The sequence below is a fragment of the Euprymna scolopes genome, chromosome 12 (assembly GCF_053919585.1).
Source record: "Euprymna scolopes isolate OS-2025 chromosome 12, ASM5391958v1, whole genome shotgun sequence".
Lineage (NCBI taxonomy): Eukaryota > Metazoa > Mollusca > Cephalopoda > Sepiida > Sepiolidae > Euprymna > Euprymna scolopes.
The window spans coordinates 30,948,756-30,967,111 of record NC_136493.1 but is presented as its reverse complement, the minus strand read 5'-3'; the positions used below and the strand labels follow the sequence as shown (position 1 = coordinate 30,967,111).

General features: G+C 36.7%; 1 protein-coding gene across 1 annotated transcript in view; it reads left to right on the top strand.

Moving 5' to 3' along the window:
* Positions 1-18,356, top strand: part of LOC145291232 (acid phosphatase type 7-like) — an 82,049-nt gene that overhangs the window by 24,357 nt on the left and 39,336 nt on the right. Inside the window, exons 3-5 of the mRNA XM_080136829.1 lie at positions 9,882-10,064; positions 13,744-13,769; positions 18,217-18,314. Of these exons, the coding sequence (XP_079992955.1) occupies positions 9,882-10,064; positions 13,744-13,769; positions 18,217-18,314 (307 nt within the window). The remainder of the gene's footprint in view (positions 1-9,881; positions 10,065-13,743; positions 13,770-18,216; positions 18,315-18,356) is intronic.

Here is an 18,356-nt window from a genome sequence, read left to right as displayed (position 1 = left end):
CAAGTCGTGAAAGGCAGTTTTTGAGGGAACCATACTTTTTAAATAATATAGTCGGCCATTTTCTTTAATGTCAGATACAGTTCCATTGGGGTATATCAATTTTGATGTATTTTGGCCAAATTGTATATTCGCGCCTTTTTTAATTGTAGCCTGCATGGAAAATATGTCTTGCTTAAATGTAGGTATGAACAGAGCATTCTTTAGAATACACTTACAGATTTCGCCTTTATTATTTTTTAGTGATATTTTAGCATCACCTCTTTTCAAGACTATATCATTTATTTGACTACCGTCGGCAAGTTCGATAAAATGACTTTGAGGATTAAAGTTTGAATCAAAATCAATAAAATCAGATTCCTTGGTGATAACATGCGCTGTAGCGCTACAGTCTACAAGGAGGTTTTTACCGTTTGTGGTATTGTCAAAGTTACATGTGAATAGAAATGTATATTTTTCCTCAAAGTTCTCAACGTTTTTTACGGAGTCCATTTTAGAGCGTTTATATCGACATTGGAAACTTTTGTGGTTGGGTCGTCCACAATTATAGCAGATAATTTTATTCTTTTTCTTGGGAAAATTATTTTTGGAGACGTTGCAGTGAGGTGCGTAATTTGGTGGTGTCTGCTTTCGAGAAGCATTTTTGAACTTCATAATATTGCTGGAGTTATTATTGTCCACGAACATACAATTAGTCTCTTCGTAACTGCGCAATGGGTTTGTCTTTCTGAGTTATAACAGTTGTCAATGGTTTAAAATCGGCTGGAAGTCTCTTGAGGGTCATTGATATCAACAAGTTATCGCTTATTATTTCACCTGAGAGTTTTAAGGCATTGGCGGTTGTTTCTGCCCTTATAACGTAGTTGGTAATCGTTTTACCTGTCACAATTTCAATTTAGATTCCGATCCATCAAAGAAAAGACGGTGGCTGGGCCCATAACCTGTTAAGTTTTGAGACATTGTGTTGAACAAAGATGGTGGCATAGTTCAGATCAGTAAGCAAGATAGCGGCCAAGAATCAAATGCGGTCCGTGGCGTAGTTAACGGCGAACTGATTGAATCCAAAATTCAACAATTTTTATAATAATTTTGAAACGTTTTGATTGGTTTTTAGCACAGCCGGTGGTTATAAAAATGATTGGCGAATCCATTCGTCTCATACTCCCATTAGGAGTCAAAAACATTTTACACAAGTAGTGCCGAGTTGCTAAGTTAGAATGACAACACGATGGCAGACATAAGGCTGTCATCTTTGGAGTCTCGATAAATACTCACAACTCAATAATAAAACAAAATACTGATAGAAATCCAACCAATAAATGTTTTTGGTTTATTGTCTATAGTAATAAATGTCCAAAGAAGCAAGTCCTAATGGAATTGCTAACCCGTATCTACTTGCCTCACCATGGGGGTAGAGTTAGATAGAAAATCCAGCTCTCCAAAACGAAACCCTCTAGATTAAGACAAGCAATAAAATTGCCTCAGTCTAGAAGGATTTTTTTCTAATTTTGCTTTCAAATCACTAGCAGATTTCACCTTGAAAAGGACATGAAAATGTTTTGTTTTTGTTTACCGTTTGTCTATGTTGTTAAGAAATAATGTAATTTTTTTTTTTTTTTTAAATTCATTTATTGTTGTTGGACTTTTGTCCGTGTTATATATATATATATATATATTTTGGCATCGTCCTTTCGAGTTAAAACTCCTACTTGTGAGACATCGGCTTGGGGTTATTAGCTGGTTGGATGACCGCGTCCCTTGTTGAGACGAAGTAGGTTCATTTCACAGTCGGATTTCGGCGCGGTTTGCTTGATCTGTGTTGGTTAATAGAAATTCTTGTGTGCAGGGCGTTTGCTCAGTTGGTAGAGTGGTTGCCTTGCATGCAAGAGGCTCGGGTTTCGAATCCTGAGTTCGGATGTGTCTAACTGATGAGCCCAAATGAGGGCGAAACTCGAGTCTTGGACTTCCGGTTCGTTGGCTGTCATGGCTCTTGTGGGCTGCAACGTTGTTTGGCTGTGGAATTTATTTTATATATATATATAAACAGTAATCTACAAACACCCATTTCAAGGTACTACCTCTTATCAGCATAGCTTAGCTGTTTCTAGGATTTGACTCTCAAACCATATGTATTATGGTCAAGTGTGTTAACCATTATGCTGCAAGGTCCTAGATCACTTTGTGTTATTTTTATCACTTTAAAACGTCCGAATTGCATGTTGTATCCACATTTATTCCTTCATATTGATGACCCTGTCGGTGGGGCATTAGAATACGCCGACTGTCCCCCTGCAGAGGGTAAAAGTCCCTCAATGGGTCCTGAATATGACCTTAAACTATATCCAGTGGTGAGGCACCAGCTTGTGGGCTTTGGAGAGTGTGGAGCTACCCTTTAATTGCCATTGCTCCCAGGTCCACTCTGACCCGGAGTGGTAGTACCTGTTAGGGTCCCAACTATGGGTTAAATAGAAACTGACGTGAAAACAACAAATATCTTCTATTAAAAAAGTTTTTTCTTCAAAATTTTTGGATTCGGCATTAAATAACCTGAAAAGGGTTGATATGCTGTAAAACAAAAACAACCAAACAATCCTTCATATTGAAGAAGACCAAAACATCTGTAAAAAAAATTATGTGCTATTGAAAGAAACGTTTTTTTTTTGTTTTTTTAAAGACTTTTTGTATTCCTACACATCAACAAATAGGAAATAAATACAGAAAAGATATAAACATTTATATATTTTTCATATTCATTTTCTATCTGTGTGTATATATATATATGTATATATTGAAATGAATCTAAAAAATGGTGCTCTCAAAAGTTATTTTTTCATTTTTTAACTTTTGTCTATTGCTTACTATTTTATTATTTTTCATTTTTTGTGTTTATTACACATGTTTGGAATGTGTCTTCAGATATTATTTTAGTTTTGAAAAGTCTTGTCATTTTCGAAAGAGCATTGTAGCTCAAATATTTGCTTGTTTTCCTTAAGATTTGAAATCTTGCTTTTACGCAATGACATGTTGGCATGAGATAAAATAACCACCTAACATCCAGTTGTAAGGTACTACTGGATGACGGCAACTAAACAATGCAGCACAATGGAGTGTGTAAATATCTCTACTGGATCATCTGTGAAAAGTTGAATATCGAACGTAACAGCAAGTCCTGGGAACACGTTTACCAGAAAGAACAGTAGGAAATAAGTCATACACCATCCACTATGTTAATATGCAATCCCTACAGCTACATACCTATAAAATTGAGCTATAAAACCTGACATAGTGATATGGGATAAGAAGGGGAAAGTAGCAACCTTAGTAGAAGTTAGTGTCCCCCAATGATGTTGGGTTAACACATTCGCTGTCAGCTATCGCTCTATTCAATTTATTGTCATTGCCAAACTATTTTTCTGCAATTTCCAAAAAATAAAGTTAACAAGTAATACATATGAATATAACTTGAAATTACTACTTACTAAAGGAATCGTCAGTTTTTATCAGTTTGTATATCTTTTTGTAATAAAAATAAATCAAATTAGTTTTAATTTATAGTGAATCATCCAACTTATAACTTATATAAATATTCGCTAGAGAAAAAAAAAAAACATAATACATGGCAGAGGCCAAATACGAGATCACTCGTAAACATAATATTCAATATGTATTATTTTGAGATGCCAGAAGACTAAACTTGTTTCCTTCAATAATTACAAGAAACCTTCTCTACCACCAATAGCAATGGCCAATGACTCTTTATCTGAGAGTACATCTTTTAAACTCCTTGGCCTAACGTTCACAGGAAACATGAGTTGGAACAATTACATTGAAAGCATTGCCAGGACCGCTGCAAGGAAGGTAGGCTCTCTCTACCGTGCTAGAAAACTACTAACACCCGAAAGTATCCTGTACTTCTATAAGGCCACCATTCGCCCATGTATGGAGTATTGTTGTCATATTTGGGCTGGTGCATCTGCTACTAGTCTCTCGCTCCTAGACAAGGTTCAAAAGAGAGTCGTCAATCTGATAGGTCCTGAACTGTCATCTAAGCTTCAGCCTCTGCCCCATTGACGAAATGTTGCATCCCTCTGCCTGTTCTACAAGTATTTTAATGGGGAATGCTCTGACGAACTGCAAGCACTTGTGCCCCCACGACGTAAACACCATCGGCAAACCAGACAGGCAGCTAAATCCCACCCCCACACAGTAGAGATCCCTAGATGTAAAAGAGCTTTCTACTCCAGTAGTTTCTTCCCCAGAATCGCTAGACTTTGGAATTCCCTTCCGGGTTCCTGCTTCTCCAACTGTACTGACATGCAGAAGTTCAAGTGTAATGTGAACCGACATCTTGCTGCCCAACTCCCTACATAGTACCCCAGTAGCTGTTGCCCCTGATAGTAGGCCCCTACACCAAAGTGGCAATTTGCCTTGTTTGGGGTGAAAATGTAATAATAAAAAGAAAAAGAAAAGAAATTTTCATTATTACGAGTTTATTCATAACAGGCAAGGTTAAGTAAATGCCAGGATACGAGAATACTCGTAGTTAGCAGCGAATGTGTTTAACATAGTCGAGGGGAGGCGGGGAATAATGAAATAGTGACATGAAAAGAAATTGGAATCTTAGGAAGATCTCCATTTCAGTAATTATAGGAGCAACCAGACTCCTGACAAAGAATTTTGAAAACTACTTGGCAAATATACCCGCTGAACCAAGCTCAGCCATCATCCATTGCTGGTAAAAATGCATTGAGAATGGTGGTGACTATGTAGAAAAATAAATTCTGGGGCACAAAAGATCACACAATTAATTACACTTAAAGGGACAGCTAGAATGTTAAAAAGACCTATGAGTTGAAATGTATGAGATCGCGGGTGAATGTCTATCATCCAGTCACATGCTTCATTCTGAGTTAGAACAAAATGCTAAGAAAATTACTTAAAAAAAAAAAAATCCAGATATCTAAACATACCTTTGTATAGATATAGAAAATATAGATTTAGTTTGTTGCTAAATGATGAAGTAATTTTTCCAATGTTTGATTTGAATTAAGTTTATCTATTGTTCATCAAGATAAGTTTGTTTTTGTTTTTACCGATACATGCCGTCCTTGGTGTATGATTGAGATAAGAAAAACAATATATCTAGCACAACAACAGGATATGAACATTGCCTTTTTATTTTTCTCCTCACTCGGCAGAGAGTCAGCGTTCAAGGGCATATAACTCGGGTATTATGTTTACACTTGACTCCAAAAAAGTACAAAAGTATACATAGATAAAGAAAACAAAGATTATTGATAAATTACATTTTTTTTTTTTTTTATTGTTGCCACCATATTGGTTGTTTTTCCAGTGCACAATATTTCAGCCATTATAATTTACAACAATACCTTTTCCAATTTTTGCATTAATTCTTCTCCCTGTTTGATGTTTTAATTTTAGTCAAACCAGAATTTTTTAATATATTATTAAAAAATCATATTTTCATCAAACATTTGCTGATTTGTACTGATCTTTTTCTTTGACCACAATGATTTCCGTCTCCTAAATGAACCACCAATATACAAACTAGTTACTACAAGGGGCATTCCAAAAAATAATGCCTCTTATTTCTTTATTCCGAGGAGTCAGAAGAGATTTTGAAATCATTGTCATGATGACTGAACTTATGCATTCGTGATCTGAAAGTTTCATCTCTCTGTTGCAGATATTGACAGCGTGATACTCTAAGAAAGCAACACTTGTCATGGATGTGCGTCAGATGTAGAAATGCGTGATTGAATTTTTGGCAAAAGTGCATTGAGAATGGTGGTGACTATGTAGAAAAATAAATTCTGGGGTACAAAATGTTGTTCATTTTAATGGTACCACTTCTGTTTTCATAACTCTTCAACTTTTTTAGTTAAAAAAGAAATAAGAGGGTTTACTTTTGGAATGACCCTTGTATATCTATTAGTTAACTTACCCACCTTAAATATCTAACATAAAATCAAGTATGAAAATGTCATAAGCAGGTGATGATTCTACCAGCTGAATCATCATCATATCTACCAGAATATCCTTGGCCTTTTGGCCAAGATCAAGTGCATTATTAGTTAGATTAGGATCCACAGAGTGATTGAGGTATTTTGGTAAATGTTGCCAGTCAAGAGTAAGACTTCAAAGTCTCATCTGTTACATAGTCAAAAAGACCCTGTACCCTCCCCCTCCCAATTTCTTGTAGGGCCTTGTGCCTAATTTTGTTGAATTGAATTTTTTGTACGTTTTTTATGTTCAATTTTTTCTTTCTCAATAAAATATATAAACAAGATCAAAGTGTAGTATCTGTTCCGGCAGATACTGCAACTATAGACTAGCTATGACTAGCAAAGACCAGATGTGGGGGCAACCCCACATGCCTGACCTTTAACCAGCTCCCATTTCCCACCTCTCGGGAGCTGGTCCCCTTTTTCCCTTCCCCCTCCCTTCACTCCTCACATTAAAAATCGGCCTTGTGCCTAATTTGCTCGGTGGGGGAGCAAATAAATACCATCTGTTCTTCAGATGCTGCACTTCTATTTCTTGTTCTCTTTCGGTGGAGGAGAAATCCTTCACGACTGAGACAATTTTTATTTTTGTACCTTTTCTCCACGTTAAAAAACGACCCTGGTGTCTAACTCTGTCCCGTGGGGAGGCATAGTAAATAGGTACTACTAAGTAATATGCAATGGTTCCTTAAAATTATCTCAATTATCAACACTTGCGTTTAAGAGAAATTGAAATTTTGTAAATGTTTTAAATTTGAATTTTCTTCATTTTTTTTATGATTCCATTTGTGAAAGGAGTTACATCAAATGATGAAAGAATTCAGTAGAAATGCAAAATCTTAAGCAAAAAAAGAACAAATAACTTATACCAAATGCAGTAAATTTAATAATCTACTGACATTTATATCTGTTATGTTACTGTTAAGTTTTTTGTTTTTTAATTTATTGGAAGCATCCATTTCTAATTTGTTTGCTACTAAAATAAGTAGGCCCATCTCTTAAAGACTTCCTCTGAGTGAGAAATTTTTCCTAAAATTCTCTGTCCCTTATTTCTGACATCATTTTTACTTCTTTGTACAAAAAGTTAATTTTTTCATATAGTTTTACTAAATTTTCTCATAACCTTCACCCCTAATCCTAACCCCAACCCTTTAACCTTAACTCTTAACTCTAAACCCTAACCCTAACTCCTTCATCCTAACTCCTAACCACAAACCTTAACCCCAACTCCTCACTCTCAACCTCTAACCTTAACTCTCACCCTTACCCTTAACGCAACCACTAACCTTAATTTTTCTCATAACCATCACCTTAATCCTAACCTCAACCGTTTACTTTAACCGTAACTCTAAACACTACTCCTAACACTAACTTGTAACCTTAACTGTCACTCTAACCCAAACCCTAATCCTAACCCCTAACCATCACTTTTCTTATAACCCTCAGTCCTAATCCTAATCCCAACTTTTTACCCTAACTTTAACCCTAACCCTAACTCTGTGATCTGTTTACAACATTTCCTGTGGCATTAACTAACCAACCACTAATTTATGCATCAGCCAGTTAACTTTACCCACCTTTGAAAATATAACAGGATGTGTAAACAAAAAAAAAAAATGTCAAAACTTTCTTATAGCCAGAAAGATAATTAATTCAACAACACCAAGACTGAGAAGACAAATGAATTTATTGAGTCACACTGCCAATCGGGTCACAAATAATTGCAGCATCATTAGCTAATCATAATCATAACCATCTTTTAAACGGAAAGAGAAGGACGGAGACAAAGAGTCAATTTGTTAAACGCATTGCCTTTTAAATTACAAATTTGTTATACCATATTTAACACATCTTGTCTTTTGAACGTTGTCGCTGAAATTGAGTAAGGGTTTTTAGTTCTCTCCCACTGCAAGAACTTCGACACCAGGGTTAGAACTGTGATTGAGAAGTCCGTGCCCCAAAGAAGGGGCACTCTGACCTGTAAAAAGTGCCTGGGCAACCTCATCAGCATTCTCTGGTAAGAACGCCTCAGGTAATTAGCAATAAACTAAGCACTTCTCAAAGAGAGAAGGCAAGGCCTGGGAGGGTGGACCTCCTAGAACTGCACAGAACTAAACTCGCACCGCAAAATCAACAGGAAACGGATCATTATAGGAATGGTCTAATTTCTGTTGACTTAGGGGTCCGAGGATAAAAATCCTTAACCGAGCATCCAAGAATTCAATCACCGTCATGTCTGCCCATGTATCAACTTTCTTTCTCATGAACTGAAGTCATAACTCTACTAACCTTTCCGTTCACCCTTTCACCTCATGTCTACAACACTTTTTGATTGTTAAGTCGTATTTGTGTTTAAGGAAAATAAAATTTTGTAAATGTTTTAAACTTTAATTCATCCATTTATTATTCCGTTATTGAAAGGAAGTGCATCATGTGATGAGAGAATTCAGGAGAAATGCAGAATAGTTAACAGTCAAGAAATTGTTAATAAAACCAACAAATAACTTATACCAAATGCAGTAGAATTTAATAACCTAGATTTTATGCTCTCCCTACTTTCTTTTTCTTTACAAAGGAGTCATTAATTCTCAAGGCCAGGAGGCCACTTGAGGATAAGGGTTAATGGGTGTATGGTAGTGAATGGAACAATATCGTAGTAATCGTTAGTAGTGTAAATTTGGTAAATTGGATTACTTAAGGAGACCGCTCATCAAGAACTTGTTTACGTTGGACTTGAAATGGCCGTATTGTAGTTAGTTGAAAATTGACCCATTAACTGGCAGGGTTTCTGGTCCCTGCTGCTTTAGGGGTCACGTGAGGTGGCTTATAAAAACCCTTGCATTAGTGTGCTTTTCCTCTTTTTTGGCCTTTTTTAGATACTGCAGCAGAACGCGGCTGAGGTTCGGTGACACATGGCCAAGATGGCAGTCATTGAAACCTAGTCCCCTTCCAACCATTATCGACTTGAACTGAAGATGATTTGTGACAAATCCAAGACAAGATTTGCAAGTTAGCCATCATCATCAGAATTTTTGCCGGATTGCAACCAAGTCTGATACGAAAAGAGCCCGAATTAAGACATGCACACATGCCACCTATATTCAAACTTTCAACCCCGAGATAAGTTCTTGTGAAGCACGTTTTTCATAAATTATACAAATTATCTTTTCTGTACAATTAACTTTTTTTTGTATCATCCATTTGTTCATTCAGTAAAATTGCTTTAAATATTGTACGCGCTTGTCGTGTTCTTTTTTGCAAATCAACTATCGCCATATTTCTGTTCAGAGCTTAGCCTTGATTTGTTACCGTATTCTCACATGTGAGGATTGAACTTTTTCATAGGGTAAAACTAATCTTAATACTACCGACCTGTTTTTAAGTTTTGTTTTCAACTTTATTGTTTTAAGTTGTCTTTATGACATCCGAAAAACAAAAAAAGATGGCTGCCTAGTAACTATTGATCCTAAGTCTGGGTGGGAACTAGACTCTCAGATTTATAGTAAGTGGGAGAGTAAGCCATTTTATTTTTAATATCCTGACCCCTTCCTCTAGCAGTTAAGTGAGGGATGGCCGTTTCTTTTTTTCTTTGTGTGTTGTAAAGTTCGCTTTGAACAAAATAAAATTTAAAAAATTCAAATTTAAAAACAGTTTCAGTACATTAAAAGTATACAGGCGGGTAGATGATTAAATTCTACTGCATTTGGTATAAGTCATTTGTTTTGTTTATTTGTTTGTGTATGATTTCTCCACCATTATTTCCTCTGCATTTTTAGCAAAAATTCATTTCTAATTTGTCTGCCATTAAAAAGTACCTTCCATTTTTATCCCCTCCACTTTTTTTTGTTTTGTTTTTAGTTTATCATTGTGGCAGCCGCTGGGGATGGAGTGCAATATTCTCATTCCATACGATGCCAGATGACATCAACTGGGCTCCTCGATTTGCTGTGTTCGGTGACATGGGAAATATAAATGCTCAATCATTGCCGCGTCTACAAGAGGAGGCAGTTAGAGGGATGTATGATGCAATTCTTCATGTAGGTAAGTGAACCCCTTCATCATCACCATCATCATCATAATTGCCAGGTCTTATATACCAAGGTGGGCTGGATCCCAATTAAATTAGAGAGTATGTCTTTAGTATCTATTTCTTATTACATGAGTAACCAAGGGGGGGGGTATATTGCATTTAGGTAAGTACAGCACTTCTCATCATCTTTGGATAGGTGATGGACAACATCGGGAAATATTGGATGTAGGTGCACACATGCATTACCAGAGGTCGCTGATTGCTGAGCAATGATGTCAACCAATATTCAGGTTGAGAGTTAGGGTCATGGATAATGGCCTAAAAAGACAAAACAATGGGATGTCCTACATTTTAACCTGGATTGGAATTGCTAAAAACGCAAAAGAAACATTCAAATTCAGATTTATGTAATGTAAATATAAGAATAAATTTATGTAATGTAAATATAAGAACAATACAGTGAAAGAGAGAGAGAGACACACACAGTCGGAACAATCAAGCAGTGAAGACATTTCTATACCGCTCCGACTCTGCACCACACCATCACCTCCATGCCGACCACTTTGTCGCTTTACCACTGTCTGTCAATTTTGTAAATAAAGCCAAGTTGTTTATGTTGACGTTTGTCTGCTATTATTCGAACAAACAGTGTGTATATAATTTCGCATGCGTTTGACAAAAGTGTGACCAGAAATGATATAGACATTACAAAAACATTAGACAACTATTATCCGACAATATAACACATCATCATTCTTGAATTGAAAGTCATGTTTAATTTCAGAAGAGTTTAACTTGGATAGCTATTCTGTACAAGTCCTGAGGATGAAAAATTTCTAGTGGATAACTGTTCTTCACAGGTCCTGGACAGTTTATAATTTTGCAGCCAAAGAGCAAAAGATCCTTCTCGTGTTGGCACAAAAAAATTATGTGCTGGAATGCTAAAAGATTCAATTTTTTTATGGAGCAATTCTGGTTTCTGATTGGTTGCAGAACGTGGCTCCATTTGATTCATCAGTTCCTATTACCAGTGTCTATAAATAGAATCTTCCAACTTTCAGTGATCATACCCTTGTTTATCAAAAAATATTGCAACAATCATCATTATCATTATTTCATCTGAATCAGATGAATCTAGTGTTGACATTGGTTTCTCTGACATCTTTCTGGTTAGAATTCTTGGTACAATTGACAGACAGTGTCTGAAAGTCACATAGCTCGTGTTTATGTAAAAATCGAACTACCGAACTGAATAAAACTGAAATAAAAACAAAAACATAATTTACAAGACTTGTCAGCACCCTCAAAATGCAAATTCAGAGGGTTCAACGCTTGAGGGCACAGCTCAATGAAGTTTCCTGCCACGGTTATCGTCTTTGGTGTGATTTCAAATGCGGGCCACATCATGCCACCTCACATCTTTGAAGTTGGCTTGAAAGTTAACACCAAAGTGTACCTAGATGTGCTCAAGAGTGTAGTGATCCCCTCGTGCAATCAGGTGGCCACTAGCAGACTCTGGGTGTGGCAGCAGTACTCAGCACCAGTCCACAAGTCCTGAACCCGCTGGACTATTTCATTTGGCCATACATTGAGAACATCACCAACATGACCTCCCACAACACCAAAGACAGCATGATTGCCACCATCTGCCGAGTATTCGCCGAGCTTCTGCCGGCGCTTATGGAAAAAGCATGCTCCTAGTTTTGGACCCGTATCGAAACAGTGATTGAGGATGAAGGTGGCTACATTGAATAGATGTCAACTCTACTACATAATCAAGTTACCTGAATTTATTTTTTTCAATAAAAGTTTTAAAATAAAGCTGTAGTGTTTTCTTTAGGGTGACAAATTTATCATTCTACCCTGTGATACATCATACTGATAATGTCTGCTTGATGCATTATGTATATGTTGTGGAAAAAAAATTATTTTTTACCTTATTTTTCAAATGACTGTAAAAAAACATGTAACATATGCATATATTTTCGCAAACATAAAAATACACTTGAGAGGTGATGCATGGATTTTAATTTTATTGGTAGTTTACAAACAATATATATTTGTCAGGTTTTTTTTTTTTTCATTAGTACCAGCAATGGAAAATGAAGTTTTAAACAAAACAACAAATAAACAATTGCTTTTGTCATTGGAAAATAAACAGAATTTTTTTTATTTCAATACTGATTCAAATACTCTAAAAAATTTGAATTTCTTTTTGATTTCCGATTCCAACACTAGTATGTAACATCAGATTTCATAATTATTGAATACTGTCTGTTTTTTTTCTTCTAGGCTTGACTTAATGATGTCATAAGATTAGGAGATGGTTCACTGACGAGCTCAAATCTTCTTCTCCTTCCTCTTCCCCCTCTCTTCTGCCTCCTTCTTTCCCCTCTCCTCTGCCTCCTTCTTTCCCCTCTCCTCTGCCTCCTTCTTCTCCCTCTCCTCTGCCTCCTTCTTCTCCCTCTCCTCTGCCTCCTTCTTCTCCCTCTCCTCTGCCTCCTTCTTCTCCCTCTCCTCTGCCTCCTTCTTCTCCCTCTCCTCTGCCTCCTTCTTCTCCCTCTCCTCTGCCTCCTTCTTCTCCCTCTCCTCTGCCTCCTTCTTCCCCCTCTCCTCTGCCTCCTTCTCTTTCCCCTCTCCTCTGCCTCCTTCTTTCCCCTCTCCTCTGCCTCCTTCTTCCCCCTCTCCTCTGCCTCCTTCTTTCCCCTCTCCTCTGCCTCCTTCTTCTCCCTCTCCTCTGCCTCCTTCTTCTCCCTCTCCTCTGTCTCCTTCTTCTCCCTCTCCTCTGCCTCCTTCTTCCCCCTCTCTTCTGCCTCCTTCTTTCCCCTCTCCTCTGCCTCCTTCTTTCCCCTCTCCTCTGCCTCCTTCTTTCCCCTCTCCTCTGCCTCCTTCTTTCCCCTCTCCTCTGCCTCCTTCTTTCCCCTCTCCTCTGCCTCCTTCTTTCCCCTCTCCTCTGCCTCCTTCTTCTCCCTCTCCTCTGCCTCCTTCTTCTCCCTCTCCTCTGCCTCCTTCTTCTCCCTCTCCTCTGCCTCCTTCTTCCCCCTCTCCTCTGCCTCCTTCTCTTTCCCCTCTCCTCTGCCTCCTTCTCTTTCCCCTCTCCTCTGCCTCCTTCTCTTTCCCATCTCCTCTGCCCCCTTCTCTTTCCCCTCTCCTCTGCCTCCTTCTCTTTCCCCTCTCCTCTGCCTCCTCTTTCTCCTCTCCTCTGCTTATTTTTCTTTTTTTTCTCTTTTCTTTCTTTTTCTCCTTTCTCTTTCTTTTTCATCTTCCTTTCTCTTTCTTTTTCTCCTCCTTTTTCTTTTTTATTCTTTTCTACATACTTTTACCTTGACAAAGTTAAACGTTTTTCATTCAATATAGCAACACTTTTAAATTACTCGTATCTTAATTTGTCAATCCCAACCATCTCGTGTCTTCAGCCATCAAACTGTTAATTGAAAATAAGAATTAAAAAAAATTTTTTTTAACAAAACGTACCAATACTTGCCTTATTATATGACTGAACAGTTTTAAGTTTGTACTTTTTTGTTAACAAAGCTATTCAAGTAAAAGAAATAGGTGTAGGCTTGACTATACTTTATATGTTGCAAGTACGATGAGAATAATAGTTCGGAACACAATAATGTAACTAATAGCAGCTTTATCTCAAAAACATTTCTACATATTTAAGTCAACCTATTTGTTACTTTTCAGGTGATTTTGCTTATGACATGCAAGATGTAAGTAAAAATCATTCTTTATCCCGGCATGCAATTAATCACTGTTCATGCTTTATTAATTTTGTTTTCCTTTCAAAAATATAAGAATATTACATTAACTATATTTAAGTATTCATTAAGTGTTCAATTAAATCTTTGCTTTAAATACTCAATCTTCATTAAATATTCAGCTAAATCTTATTTTTAAAATGAGTATTAACTAAGTACTCAGTAATATCGTAGCTTTTTAAGTTGATTCATTAATTACTCGGTGAAATCATTGTTTTTTAAGTATTCATTTAGCCCAATTAAGTTTAAACCTAAAAATCTTAATTAAAAAAAAATACTCGGCTACATCTTACCATTAAAAAAACATTTCTTAAACATTCTTAGCTTTTCTTAAAAATTATTTAAATACTAAGTTTTTAACTGAATCTTAGCTTTTATTTTAGCATTCATGAAGTACTTAAAGTTAAGCTAAACATAGAAAGTGAATTGAGTACTCAGTTTAATCTTCTACTTAAGAATTTGTAGCTGTCACAGAACTACTTTCTCTGGTGAATCAATGCCCCCTCCCCCTGAGTTCTTCGGCCACAGCTGATCTATCAGCCAACAGGGCGCATTGATTCATTTGCTTCCTAAAAAGTCACAGTTCTGGATATGACCTAAAACTATATCCGATGGTAAGGCCCCACCTTGCGGGCCTTAAGGAGTGTGGAACCACCCTTTAATTGCCATTGCTCCCAGGTCCACTCTGACCCGGGGTGGTAGTACCTGTTAGGGTCCCAACTATGGGTTCAATAGAATCTGACTTAAAAAAAAAAATATACTCCATTAAAAATCATTCCTCAAAATAACTACATTCGGCATTAAATAACCTGAAAAAGGTTGATATGCCGTAAAACAAAAACAACCAATCCTAAAAAGTCTTGAGGGAAAAACCAGTCAGTCAGAATCGGACCTTCAGCGCAACAACACCTATCCTCTCTCGTCCCCTGTCTACGAGACATCTCGCTATAGCATTGATTGCCTCCACCTGAAGACAACTGCTATTAGCTGGGGATGACACAGTGCTGACTGACTGAGAACGACCTCAAAAGAACTTTTCCTTCTTCCTTTTTCATAATCTGACCTGCCGGTTCCTGCTACAAATAAAATATTCCTCATTGTTACTGTTAAAAAGAAGTTTGTGTTTCTTTTGTGCCTTGTTCTTTACTATAATTTATGAGGAAGGCAAAAAAAATTACCTCTCCTAAAAATTCATTGAATAGTTAATTTTTAGATTCAAGAAATGAATCATTATTATTACTCGGTTTAAGATTAAGTTTTCAAAAAATATCCAATTAAATCTTCATTTTTTTGTTTACTTGCATTTTAGCCCGGCGTTGCTCGGGTGTTTGGAGGTGTATGTTGGGGAAAAAAAAAGAAAAAAAGCGGTCAATTTTTTTAACTTTGACCCCTATTATGACCCCCTTAATATTTATTGTTTTGGGTTCAAATCAAGTTATTAAGTTAGATCCATGTCCAAGGAACCTATATCTAAAATTTCAAGTGTTTATGGCGGAGGAGTTTGGTAGAATTCTCAAAGGTCAAATCGTTGAACTTTGACCCCTTAACAGCTAAATTTCTGGCCGAAAATGCATTACAAAGATTTTCCCAAATCTCACTACCATGTATATCAAATTTCGAGTCTGTAGACTGAAAATTGACAGAGTTATTGCATAGGAAAATGTACACACACACACACACGTTCACTTTTTTATATATATAACAGATATATAAAGTATATTTTGTTTATATATTAAGTATATTTTATTTATATATTAATTACTCTGTTAAAATTTATCTTTTTTAAAAGCAAAGTCATTAACTGCTCAATTATAATTAAACACTTTGAAAAAAAGAATCATTAAATGCTCAGTTTAATCATAACTTTTAAAAAACTATGCGTTAAGTACTCGGTTAAAACTGAGTTTTTTGAAAAGATAGTCATTCAAACTAAAACTGCTATTTTTTTTATTATGCTTGCTTGTTTGCTTGTCACTGCACACTTTAATTGAATATTTTAGATGGTGGGAGGAAGGGCAAATAATGTAAATAAAGGGGAGAATGATAAGAGAAGTGGTGAGAGGAGTAAAATGATGTAAATAAGTTAAAAAGAAAGATTCTATCATGACATCACAATGTATTCTAAAATTTTTTGATTTTTGTGAAAATTAAAGTCAAAAGATTCAGAATATATTTTTACCTCATAATGTACCTAACATCTTCCCCTTTCATGCTTTTTTTATTTTTTTTTATTACATTTTCACCCCAAACAAGGCAAATTGCCACTTTGGTGTAGGGGGCTACTATCAGGGGCAACAGCTACTGGGGTACTATGTAGGGATTTGGGCAGCAAGATGTCGGTTCACGTTACACTTGAACTTCTGCACGTCAGAACTGTTGGGGAAGCAAATGGAATTCCAAAGTCTAGCGCTTCTGGGGAAGAAACTATTGGAGTAGAAAGATCTTTTACATCTAGGGATCTCTACTGTGTGGGAGTGGGATTTAGCAGCCTGTCGGGTTTGTCGAGGGTGCTCACGTCGTGGGGGCACAAGTGATTGCAGTTCGTCAGAGCATTCACCACTAAAATACTTGTAGAAAAGGCAGAGGGATGCAACATTTCGTCGATGGGACAGAGGCTGAAGCTTAGATGCCAGTTCAGGACCTATCAGGTTTGCGACTCTCTTTTGAACCTTGTCAAGGAGCGAGAGACTAGTAGCAGATGCACCAGCCCAGATGTGACAGCAATACTCCATACATGGGCGAATGGTGGCCTTATAGAGGTACAGGATACTTTCGGGTGTTAGTAGTTGTCTAGCAAGGTAGAGAGAGCCTACCTTTCTTGCAGCGGCCCTGGCAATGCCTTCAATGTAATTGTTCCAACTCATGTTTCCTGTGAACGTTAGACAAAGGAGTTTGAAAGATGTACTCTCAGATAAAGACTGTTCTCATCTTGAGTGTCATTTTCACAACGTTTAGGTCATTGTAACTTCCAACCTTCTTCAGGTGTATCTTGTCGAACTTGAGAATCTTTCTGTCGAACTTAGGAATCTGCACAGAATTTTGAACAAAACCCCTTATTTAATCCACAGGGGTAGCATGCTCTCATTCTGTCAGCCATGACTGAGTAGAAATACTAAGTAATCCACAATTGTATTTTTGAGTGTCGCCTGCACAAGGACTCATGGCATAGTGGATAAAATGTTTTGTAAAATTCAGTTCTAATTTACACTCTTCTGGAGGTTGAAGGTTGTATCCTTAATGCGGACGGCACATAAAAATACAATTGTGAATTATTTAGAACTACTATCCCCGTGGATTAAATAAATGGTTCCGTTTGGAATTCCATATGGTTTCATGAACTTGACAGAAAGATTACCGAGTTTGACAAGATACACCTAAAGAATAATACGAATGATCAATTCTCACCTCAAAAATTCAGAAATATAATCTTCCGCTCTCTCTTCCTCCTTTCTTTCTATGTCTCTATAGTTTAAAAAGAAACAAAAAAGGAATTGAAAACATTCCCAGGACATTTCCATTATTAGCACGACTTCATGTTCTCTTCACTGAGACATAACTAGCCCTCCATATTGTTGTTGACTTACAAACACAAAAAAATAAATAAAATAAACAAAGTTTGACTCGAATTGTTAATAAGTCCTCTCCATAATCTGACAACCCCAATTTTCAAAGAGTCCACTCTCGAATCATAATTTTATCTTCTCCATAACATGACTATTCTACCTCTCAATTAGTTTGATTCGCAACACGGTTGCATTAACTTTATGCTTCTTGCCGAAAATAACTTAAAGTCTAAACAGGGAAAAAAAAAAAAAAAGAAAGAAAAAAGAACACTGACAGCACTCTAATGACGTTCGCGTTATTAACTCGATGTCTTAACTTCAACTTGTTGGTCCCCTAACAAAGGAAGGATTGGACCTAGTAATTTATTCTTGTTCGTCCATTCGTCTGTTCACACTTTTATCAATAACCACACCTAGGATTTTTTTGAAATTTTGCATAAACATTAGTCATGGTAAAAGTAAATTTTTACCGGAACAGATTTTCCGGTAGAACTCTGGTTGCCCCTCCCTAGAGGCCATCATAGGGGTAAAATTGCCCCCAAATTGTCCCTCTGTTCATTTGTTTGCACTTTTCTCAATAACCATGGATTTTTTTTGGAAATTTTGCACAAACATTAGTCATGGTGAAAGTAAATTTTTCACTTGTGGAAGGGGATTCCACATGTTTGGCTTGTTCTCTTTGCTGCCAAATACGCAACACTTTCTCCGACACCATTCATCCTTCTTATCGCAACCACTCCTCTCATATGCAAATTATATTTTTGGAACCACAATCTAGAATATAAAATTAATCTTGCGAATATATATTGGTACGGTTCCTTGTTTTATTTTAACAGAATGGTGGCCAGACCGGTGATGAATTCATGCGACAAATAGAACCTCTCGCAGCATATCTACCCTATATGACCTGTCCGGGAAATCATGAAGCATTCGGGTGAGTCCTTAAAACTGTTCTTACATTTAACATGCTGGCATG